The sequence below is a fragment of the Quercus suber genome, unplaced genomic scaffold (assembly GCF_002906115.3).
Source record: "Quercus suber isolate HL8 unplaced genomic scaffold, Cork oak 2.0 scaffold_469, whole genome shotgun sequence".
NCBI classification, from domain to species: Eukaryota; Viridiplantae; Streptophyta; class Magnoliopsida; order Fagales; family Fagaceae; genus Quercus; species Quercus suber.
Window position 1 is genome coordinate 248,186 of NW_027069920.1, and position 12,090 is coordinate 260,275.

Below are 12,090 nucleotides of genomic sequence, written 5' to 3' on the forward strand. Positions count from 1 at the left end.
AAATTGTAGAAAACTAGATCCTTGTGTCCAATCACATTTCGAATATCGTCTAGACTCATGATGATCACGAAATGGGGGGGCAACTGACGGAGACCAGAAATCGATCGTCGACAAGACCTGCGATTGATCGTCGGTGAGGAAGACGACATATCCTACGTCCTTGTAGTAGATAAACATAGGGGTAAGACCCCGTCATCACAGTTAGCGCGGGATTCGTGCATTAATGGCACACCTGAACACCCGCCGGATAGCTGCCCTTCCCTAATTACACCATGAGTTGTTACGAAAGCAAGAGCGGCGCAACAGTCGTCCGTTACACCATAATTGAGACAATCATTGTTCAATAAATGCAACGGTCAGGAGAGAAATGCTCAACCCAGCATTTAACGAACATAACTATGCCAACCCAGGGAAGGGTATAAAAAGAGAGCTCGGTGCGAAGAAGAAGGTAAGAGAACAATAGCTAAGAAATAGCAATCTGTGAACAAATTGAGTTTGGATTGTGTAATTTGACTTAAGCATCGGAGTATTCCCAGCTGGCCTCATGTTGGCGAAGGTACTTTCTTTGCTTCTTTCTTGTATTGACCACAGGTCCGGAGGTTGTCCATCACTTTGACCAGGAACATACTGACAAGGCACATTTTCGGCTTCATCACTGCTTTCACTTTCTTGGAAGCACATTATCAATTTATTAATACTAGATCCTAGAAAAATATATCAATTGAAGATGCCGATGCCACATATTTTACTTTTTTGGAGACATTGACTAATAAAATTATGTACTACAAGAGTTGTGGTTAGAATCTCTATGCCTCGCACTAAAATTTCACATGTTTTCTGCTTGTCCAAACCAATGAAGCTTCACAACCCCAACTTTCTTGCATTATGGTCTTTACGCATTCATATAATTCTACTTTTTACTATAACCCTGCTATGCTAGCAACCTGCCACCCCAGCAAATGAGACTGATCATTTGTCTCAACTCACATTTAAAGCATTCGTTACTTATGACCTGAAAGCTCGATTATGTGTAAATACACAAGAGCTATTTAGACCCCTAAATTAAAATTACAACTCGGTTGATTTTACTCTAACTTAAACTAAGTGCGGAATAAAGTAAATGTTAGCAGATAAACAAAACAACTACTCTAAGCCATATTTAATAAACCATAGTAGTAAAATGAAAACTAAAAGAGTAGGGAAGAAGAATGCAAACACGCCGATGTGTTATCGAAGAGGAAACCGAAGTACTCGGCGAAAAACCTCCTCGCCACCCTCTAAGCGGTAAATCGATCCACTAGAGAATAAGTTGGAGAAGACAAATAACAAAAGACCCTGCAAGCCTAGTCTACCTCATGTACTTGAGCCTTCCAAGCTCTTGCTACCAACTGACTTCACCAAGCCTTGTCTTCTCTAGCTCTCCGAATCACGCAATTCAGCCCGATTACATCCACCAAACAAATGGTTTCTTCCAATACTTCCTAGTAGCACCAAAACCTCACTTTACACTCAAAATGTGTGTAGTAAGTGTTTGAGCTATCAACCTCTCTCAAGAATTTGGAAATTGAGAGGTAGGAGTTGAGGAAAACCACAATGGATTGTATAGAGAATTGTGGGTATAACAATCTCTCACTCTCAAGGGTTTGTGGCTAGGGTTTTCTCTCTGAAAAGCACTCCTCAACATATGTGGGTAATGTGGGTATATATAGTGTGGGTAGAGAAAGGGTGTATCAAATATTACAAAATAACAAAACAGAATGTTTCGTGGGTATCTCGCAGGAAGGCAGTGGTGACGCCATTGCCAATCTATCATCTACGCACATATCATTGGAACACCCTGACCTGAAAAAAATCCTCATTTTTTTTTAAAATTTTTTATATTTCCTCTATATTAGGAACACTCTCAATCATAGAATTAGGAACACCCTCAAATTTATTAAAAAAACTTGAGAAATTAAGGTTTTTTTCTTTCTTTTTTTTTTTTTTTTTCTTTCTTAAGAACTAGATTATAAAATTAAATATTTAAGTTTTCAGAGTGTGAGTAATTTATGGGGAAACTATCCACAATTGAAAATCAATAATATATCCCCTTGTTGATAGATTGATTAATATATCACCTTGTTGATGGATTGATTAGACTTATACTTAATGTTTCAACAACTGTTTAAATCTATATGCATGTAGAAAAACAAATTGATAAAAATGGCGTAAATGGAAGAATTGAAATTTGATTGGTTTAAACTTTAAAAGAAACGTTAAATGGAAGTGTTTGCTTCATTATTTGTCAAATGTCTTGAAGTCCTGTAAAGTTACAGTGACGAGGTAAGCAAAGTACATATGTTTGTGAGGAGCTGTGATACAGTAATTATTTGTTTGTTGAATACTAGGATAGGGCCCCCATTTTTTGGTATCTTGTAAGCATTTACGCAAATGGCGCTTTACGCTATGAACTCCTAGAATTACCCATTGGTGATACCTTTAAAGGTATCAAGAAATGGGTTGTACAAATGCTTGCATTACAGAGGTTCTGTCAATAATGACCCGCACTTTAGTGGACTTCATACTATGACCAATTCCAATTACCTGGCTTATATTCATTTCCTCTAAAAATCATCTTCTCAGTATATAGTAATACATTACTTTATGATTTCAAGAAAGTTATTTTAGTGCAAAATTAGTAATGAACCTCACATTTTTGGGCACAAAAGTGAGTGAAGGTGTTACAACCCAAGTGTTGGATAAATGATTTGAATTTAGTTTAGTGATAGAATTTCTTAGATAGATTAGTATTGTTATTTATTTATATATATTCAATTTAATTCCTGTATTTTAGGATAGGATTAGTTCATTTGTTTTAAGATTTGTTGATGAGGTTATCTCATCTTTGACTATTTATGTACATTAAATGCATTAATGAGAATTAAGCAGAAAATTAACTAAAAACGTCTATTTCCTCTCTCAAGTTTAGAAGATTGATCATCTCGAATTGACTACACTATCTTTCAATTACCCAAGTTCACAACAGAAGGTAGCTAAATTTATTTTTTTAAGCTTTCTGTATCAAATTGAGCCTTATAATATAAATTTGAAATTATTATTATTTATTTGAGATTAATCTAAATTGCTTTGTTGCTGCTCCAATTTGTCTCACTCTTTAGCAAGAGATTTTGGTTATTTCATGGGTAAGTCATTTGGGCATAAAAAAATATGAAGGAAAGAAAATATATAGGAAAAATGCATTACATCAAGGACTAGGAAATATTGTGCTAGCAGCTAGGTTTTGAAGAAATTTTGAAAAAGCAGTGGCATGATACACAATTTGGATCCTGGTTTAGTCAATCTGAGGAAATTGAGAGAAATTTGTGAAGTTGTGGGATTCTATTGGTTGTTGAAAAGATTTGTGTAGTACTTTCACTCGCATGATAATGCTTTTCTAGTTTTGGTGATTCTCATTGTATTTCACTTCTTTTTTTTTCTTTTCTTTAATATCTAGTTTTACAAATATTCACTCATTCTCACCTCACAGGTTATGGAGCAAAAAGAAGTTCACGGCCGTATATCTGAAATAAAATACATCTGGAGTCTATTTACTATCACAATTTACAAATAATATTCACTCATTCTCAACTTGTTATGGAGCAAAACATAGTTCACGATCGTATATCTGAGTTGCCAGAAGTTCTTCGTCAACACATTCTTTCATTCCTCTCCACTAAGCAAGTAGTTCAATCTACTTTATTGTCGACTGCATGGAAACATGTTTGGATTACTTTCCCAATTCTGAGATTTGATAGGATATTCTTTCCCACAAAATGGCAAAGTCAGAAGGTTAAGAGAAAGAAACCCACAAAATGGCAGCATCAAATCTTTCTTGTCTGTCTATATTTCAGAATCTACAGTCTGAGCTTAACCTGCTTCCTTTTAAAAATCTAAAAGAGTTAAATTTACATTCGTCCGAGGAAACGGACAAGTGGCTAGCACTCCATGATCATCTCTCTGGATTTCCTCTGCTCGAGACCTTAAGGCTAAACCCTTCCTTCCAGACAAAAACAATAGAGATTTCATGTCACCATCTTAAAACATTGGAATTATCATATAAGTGCAAAATGGCTGAAGTTAAGATTGATGCTCCTAAATTATGTAGATTCTCATTCTGTTATCTTGGTGGTTATATAAAATCCTTTTCATTGAATGCTTTGGCCCTGTCATACGCTTTCTACGGTTTGCTTCCACTCTTGGATTCTTATATTCTTTTAAATGATGAGAATATTGAGCTCCTCTCAAAGCTGAATAATACAAAATTATTGGAATTGTTAATTCCCTCCATCAAGGTATTACTGGTTATAGTTCTTTCTTTTAATGATCTGTAAATTGATTTCTTTCAATATATTTTACTTTTTGTTTCATTATATATATATATATATATACTCTAATCTGTTCTTTTGTTTAACTTCATGTGAAGAAAATTAGTATTCCAAAAGAATTGAGAGAAACCGTACCGTCACCATCATATAATGTCAAGCATTTGGAGCTATCGATATCTCAGTCATTTCCGAGAAATGAAATGGATAAACTTCTGGATAGCTTGTTATGGACTTTTCCTCTTCCAGACATTTTATCAATGAAATTCAGCTACAAGTCATTTCTTGATTTTGACCAAATAACTCTCAAGGTATTAAATCTTCTTATTTCCTATAATGTAGAAACTTGTTAATACGTTTTGGCTGATGATTGCCAAGGGTGCTAAATAGTTCTTTAGTTCTTTAAACAAAGTTCTTGTTGTTAGACACCATTCACGTTATATTTTTTTTTTTTTTTTTTTTGCTGCGAGACTGCTTTCAATATGTTGGATATTAGAGTTGGTTCTTGTTATGTAATAGTAAAGATTTTTAATGTAGTTTATAGTTTCAGAAGTCCTCATTGTATGCACATAATGTTTCTAGTAAATCAGTGCTTCAAAATTTTAACATTTAAACTTAAAGCTTTTTAATTACATTCTAATTGAAATTGAAACAATTTCATAAAGTTGTATGTAAGCTTACTTTGATAATGAACTTGAATGCCAAGAAGTAGCAAGAGACCCTTTTTTTGGAACCCCTAGTTGCGAAGGCAAAGAAAGTGCACTCCTACCAACCCTATGATCCTAATGTGACTCTATATGTGACCCAACAAACCCAAAAAAAAAAACTTTGGAATTCCCTTGTGGTACTAAGGCTATTTCCATGAATCATAAGGGTATTCCGAGTTAGTGTTTCAATCACAATCCCACCCACACCATTGGTATAAGAAAATGAAAGACATGGTTTGGAACATATGGATTTGAGAATGGTAACTAATGACCATCCAGCCATGGTGCATGTATCAGTGCTGAAGGGGCTACAGCAAAGATCCTTCTAGCAAATGATTCCTATACTGGTCATAATCCATGCTATCAAAAAAGATATATTCATACGAGGAACCCAAGCTAGTGCGATCACTCCCAGAATGACTTGTGGAGGTTACCCCAAATGAAGAGATTTTAGATAGCCATTTCTAGCATTCAGATGATCTCTTTGATGAATTCCTAATCGTGAGTTATGGTTTGCTGGAGCTGGTCAAAATTCAACATGGGCACTGAGTAGAAAGACAAGAAAGGCAATTGTGAAGTGTGCTGCCATTACTGGCCTATGCATTGTGTACACAGGTTAACTAGGTATGCTGAAATGATAAAGGTTATTAGAAAGTATGAATTTATAGAAAGAATTTGGATCCATCCAATCAGGTTAACTAGGTGAAATTAGGGTTTGTGATTGGAAAAAGGTTCCTCCATTAAACTTCAACTACCTACTTTCATCAGGAACTCTTCATGATCCTCAAGCCAATTAGGCTGACATTTTGAAAGTTACTGCCTCCGTCTATCACCTTGCCCTCTAGATTTTTTTTTTTTTTTTTTCTTTCGATTGAGAACAAAAAGCTCACCCTGGAAATTGATTGGCTTAGAATTAGTGAGCTCATTTATCTCTACCTTTGTTGTTGAATAGGAATAGGTGTAGTACACAATCATTTCATAGGTGCGCGTAAATGTAATACACTATATTTTCTTCTAACCAATGGAGCCCTTCTAAACTATTTAGATGTAATAAGCTTGTATCCCTTTTTTTCCCGGTTAAAGGGAGGGAGAGTGATACACTTCAACGAAATCCTCAATTAGTTTCAACTATAGTTGGATTCATTGTTAAAGGTTTGTATAGATGAGAAGAATTAGATATTCCAAGTGAAATTTAAATTCCAAACAGATATCCCCTATTCAATAGCTGAGTATTGTCCTTAAGAGAGCTGCACCTTTTCTGAATCTCTCATTGGTGGATTGTAAAGAGAGAAAGAGGATGGATCTTGACAAAAAAAAAAAACTCTAGAAACATAATTGCACTGCGAGAGGCAAATCATTACAATTTAATGTTCATAATCATATTAAAAGAAAAAAAAAAAAAAGGAAGTGTTTGGTTTTTTGTCCAATACTGGTTATTCTTTTGGATAAATTTCTCAATGTGAGTAATTTACTAAATTTTTGTGTCCTGTTCTTCCTTCTATCAAAGGATCAACCATATCAAGTAAGAAATAATTGACATTTTATTATTTTAAATAACAAAAAATAATTTGCTTTATGAAATATTTACTGGATTATATATGAAGCAAAATTTTATTGTACGAATGTGGCTTTAATAGTTTTCTTCATTTTCTTGGGTGGCATTACACTACATATTTTATCTCCGATTATGTAACTACTTCAGTATTTATTGAGAATTCTAGTATTTCGATGATCTAATTTATAGCTTATGTGATTTAATCACTTTGTGGTTCCATGCCAATTGCTGGTTTAGCACCTACCAAGTGTGTGTAACTTACCAAGCAAGAGAGAATGTGTGTGCGAGAGAACTTTTGATAGATTCATATGGCCTTGACTAAAAACTTACTATGGTGGTACTATAATAGTAGTACATTAATGATAAAAAAATTTTTGGCAATAACACAATGATTTGCACTATTATCATAATTTGATTTTAGTTCAACACCTTTTTCTCTTTTGGTCTTTAAAGGAGACTGATTTAGTGTTACCGAGACCCTTAAGTTTCGTGTCTTATTTTTTTTTATTGGATAATTAGGTGCATAAGATGGCTGTTTACTAGAATTCCCATGTTGCTAACATTCTGTCTGTATTTCAGTTCTCTTATGAAAAGCCTATTTATGAAGGGGAGAATCCTAGTTGTTGCAAATTTCTACCATTTCTATGCTGGCGGCATTGCTTGAAGGCCATCAAGATTGAGAGCCTTACCGATCTTGCAGATGGAGTAATCCTATACAAGTATTTTTCTGAGAATGCAAAAACCTTGGAGGACTTCTGGTATCATGTTGGCGCAGTTGCTTGAATCTAAAACTTTAGAGGACTTATGGTTTCATGTCGGTGTCATTGCTTTTGGAGTGATCGGATTGAGGAAATGATGCAAAGATCTAAGAGAAGTATCTTTTGGAGAATGCAGAAATTGGAAGGTCTCACATTTAACAAAGAGCAATATTTTGTAGTTTTCTTTCCCCTAGTCGTAGTTTGGCCTCTAAATTATTCTTAAGTGATGGATTGTTTTGTGGCCATGGCAAAAAAGCTATTATGAATGAGTTAATTATTTGATATTAATTCTTTTTTTATTATTTGATATTAATTCTTAAAACTAAAAGTATTAGTCTGCTTTTTGGCGTTTGAGAATGAAGTATGCCATTTTAGATATCACCAACCTTACCAATCCATTTAAATAAATGAAAATTTTTAGCATAATGATAGGGCTTATCGATATCAGAGATTTAAAATCCGTATAAGTAACATTAAACGTGTACATAAAGCGGATACATGAACAAAGGGATGAAAGGAAAATAAGACCAAACAGATCTTCAGATTTCAAATGATTTTAACATTTGGCCACTCTAGTCTAGTTCGCCCATTTCAATCCATTAGGTCCAGTTTGGTTCATTCTCAGCATAATGTTGATAAGTTCTTGATAAAATTACACTTTTCTTATATTATTAAGGTCTTGTATTTTTATATTTCTAATATAGGAGATGGATTAACTTATATCTACTTCCTCTTTAGGTCATTCAAAAGTATAAAGGATGAATCATTTGTAAAGAGTACTAGAAACAAATTTCAACCACACATTACATTATTTACAAAATATCTTGCCTTATATAATAATTTGAATATAAAATGCAATATGTTTCCTTTAAAAAACATTTGCAAAACTTAAAGTTCTTTCTATTAACAAATATAGATAACTTTATTAGAAAATCTACTATATTGTATCAACTACACTACAAAAACTTGACTCTTTTCGAGGGTTCATTAAAATTTGTCCAAATAACACTAAATGTAATGCATGGGTGATTATTACTAGGCTTATAATGTCGTCCAATTTTGTAACAGAAATTGTAGTGTAGCTAATGCTGTCGTTCCACCGATAAAGGGAAAACAAGAATACGTTAAAAGCACCAATATTATATAGAAAAAAATATGACTGAAACTTAGGAAAAATAAAGATCGGTAAAATTCAACAATTAAAATCACTAGGTGTTAGGATTTGTCCACCAATATTGTTAAGCATCCACTACCAATCCAATTTAGTACACAATTGGGTAAGTAAACACATAAACTATCTGATTGGAAGATTTTGAAATAAGTTTTATTAATAAAACTCTCTTTGGTTGATTATAGTCATCAATTGTTTTAACAATTTAGTCTAGAAATCAATAACTTTGTTAGAAAAACTCAAAAACATCGCATACTCTAGAGGCAATACTATATCAAAAATAATATCTAACAAAATTACCACATTTTGCTAGAGAGATTATAAAACCCTATTCTAACAATAAAGAGATTCAAGAATAGACTTATAAAAAAATTAAAAATCAAATATCAATTTGATAAAACAATTATAAAAAGAGAACAATTGATTTCAATAATCAATCGTGAAAAAACATACTTGGATTGAATAGTGGACAATTTGCAACATTGGGGATTCACCCCAATCCTAGCTTAGGTTCTTAAGCTTCCATAGAAAATAAAAACTCTTCAAAATCGATGAAAAGTAAGGTTTTCCAACAGTAAAAATTGTGGCTGCCCTTGTATCACTTTAATATTAATAACATTCAAAACTATAAAAACACATGCTTCCCAAAAAGGAAAATATAAAATGTAAATTCCTGTTTTGCAACAGTAGGTCAACTTCCATGTCAAATTTAGCCTTGAATACGGCAGATTCTAAAGTTTTGGTAAATTACAAAGTTTTAGATCTTTAAGTCCTATTTCCGTGTCCATGAGAATCAAGTTATTCCGATATCACAGTAAAAACATATGGCTAAAATACTAAAACTGGTCAGAATATTTCCATGCCAGGATTTTTTCCATCTTTGGCTCAAACAAATTTCTCTCTTTCTTTTTATGTTTCCACACATATTTGACTCACTAAATTCTTCAAAAGTCACATCTCAATTGATCTTCACCCTTGGATTTTTCTCCTACAAGAGAAAAATACATTTAATGAGTATATTTTATAGAAAACTTGTAAACTCTCATACTTATGTGTAAGTGTGGAAATAAACACAAAATAGATGTGATAATGCCTACCAAAACTAAGATAACATTGTACTTTTAAGCTATTATCAACTTACTAAGAACCTTCAAAATAAGTCTACACGACCCTTGAAATAAGTGTTGGAAAAAAAAAATGGGGTAGAACAACATGAGTTTTCGCTCTAAAATTTGTAGATTTCCCAATACATCCTTCAATACAAGAATATAAAACATAAAAAATCACTAATTTATTTCTTAATAGTGATACATCGCTTTATTTCTAAGCTAGACAGAGAAATTTTATATGAACATTTCGCATTTTCATTTTCAGAGTATCTTTCTTATTCTCTTTGATATATTTTTACTATTTTTTATTCGATTGTTCTCTCTCTCTCTCTCTCTCTCTCTCTCTCTCTCTCTCTCTCTCTCTCTCTCTCTCTCTCTCTCTCTCTCTCTCTCTCTCTCTCTCAAATTAGATCTCATTTTCCATATGAATAAGCGCCTGCGACGGCTCATCCTCACATTTTTTGGTGAGTACACCTTAGCCTAGGGTGGACTATGGCAGAGGGTGTAAATGTAGTGTCACCTAGTTTAGGTCTAGGAATTATAAATATAGCACCCTTCGTGGAATGACTGATTTTTATCAGAGAACATGTCTCGAGTTTAGATATGGGAATGTGAAGGTATTAGGCACCTAACCTCACTTGACCCATGGGTCAACTTCCACTCATTGTGTTTCAAATCTTAATTTCATTAAAGGAAAGTTTAACATGTTAATCTAACTCACACACACACACACACACACACTAACATGCATCTAAAGCAATCAACATGGCATAATCATCCCAAGCCTAATCATTCATTTATCATGTTATGTAAGCATATATCTTCAAGGGTAGAAACATCACAAGGAAGATCAGGATAAACATGTTATAGCATCCAAACATCAAAAGCATGGGATTCAATCAAGCATACTATGTTCATCACCCATATCATATTCATCAACCAAATGCATGTTCATGTGATCATGCATGACTTACCTCACTTACCTCACTGCATCACAACACCTATACATCAATGCATGATCATATTCTTATGCATGTTCATGGCATTCAAACCATCTAAAACCCTAATAAGCATAAAAGGAATAAAACAAAACAAGTTAAAACAGAGAGATAGAGACTTAAGGACAAACAAAAAGATTAAACAAGGCTAAAACATGTGAATAAAACAAAAGGAAAACAAAGCTAATTAGGGTTTCTAGGTAGAGATATGCATCCACATACATTGGGCATGCGTACGCAGCCTAGATGCATGCATACACATATCATAAGTATGCGTGAACATGCCTAAGGTATGTGTACACATACTAACCTAGAACACAAAAACTAGAAACTACAGAACAGAAACTCAGAAAACAAGAAATCTAATCAACATAACCTCAAACATAAACACTAGAGTAATCCTAGACTAAAAAAACATATTATAACACTTAAAACACATATATAAACATAAAAAGACAAATAAAATTAAAGAAAAGTGAAGAGCAAAAGTTAGAAACTTTACCTCAACTCTAGAACTTTTTAGAGATTGATTTTGACCATACTCCTTCGTCAATCTAGTCACAACCAATTCAAAATAAGTTAGTAAACTTTTAGAACTCGAAGATTAAGACCAGAAAATGTCTCAATTGAACAAAACTTAACTTGAGTATGTTTTGTGAAAAACTCCCTCTTTGATTCATTATTTTCTAGTGAATCTTATGTGTTTACCATCGGAATCCATTCTACTTGAAAAAGTACCTTTAATGGCTTTATATAGTCAAAAAATAGGGGTTAGGGGCAGCTCCCAAACGATGAGAAATTCATTCCAAAAAGAGTTTAAATGCAGAAAACTTGCATTTCATAGTTTCTGGAACCCTAGCATGCGTACGCATGCACGTGTCTACATAAGCATACTTGCATACACAAAGCTTTAATGTGCATATGCATACACCTTAGAGTTTCCTTGGCCTTTCTTTTCCAAAAATAAGTTACATTTTCCGTAAACACTTTCCACAAGTCGATTTTCATCTGATTGGGCCCTAAACCAACCTTGGGCCTTAAAGTTTTAACATCATTGGAAAACGAGGGTCTGAGTCATAAAGGGTACAAAATGCGGTGTCTAGAAGAATGTAGAGAATCTTTGACAGGAGGATGGAATAATTTGTTGAAGGCATTAGCACTGACAAGAACTGTCATACTCTCTCCATTACCTCCTCTGGCAAATCTTTTGATGGTACTTCTATAAATAATAATAATAATAATAATAATAATAAATTTAATTCGTATTTTGATTATACACAACACACTCGTAGTGATTGAATAAGGGTTTGGTTTTGGTGTGTGTTTTAGGGTTCAATTTTGGTGAAGATAGGCTTTGGTGTGTGATTTATGAACTTCACTTTAGTAGATGAATTTTATTACAATTTAAAATTTCAACTAGCTATAGATGGA

General features: G+C 33.4%; 1 protein-coding gene across 1 annotated transcript; it reads left to right on the forward strand.

The window, feature by feature from the left end:
- The first annotated feature begins 3,532 nt into the window (after window positions 1-3,532).
- LOC136062948 (uncharacterized) lies at window positions 3,533-7,605 on the forward strand. The gene is made up of 3 exons (XM_065762702.1): window positions 3,533-4,331; window positions 4,463-4,672; window positions 7,203-7,605. The coding sequence occupies exons 1-3, from the start codon at window positions 3,852-3,854 to the stop codon at window positions 7,404-7,406; spliced, it is 894 nt and encodes a 297-aa protein (XP_065618774.1). The 5' UTR covers window positions 3,533-3,851; the 3' UTR covers window positions 7,407-7,605.
- The last annotated feature ends 4,485 nt before the right edge of the window (window positions 7,606-12,090 follow it).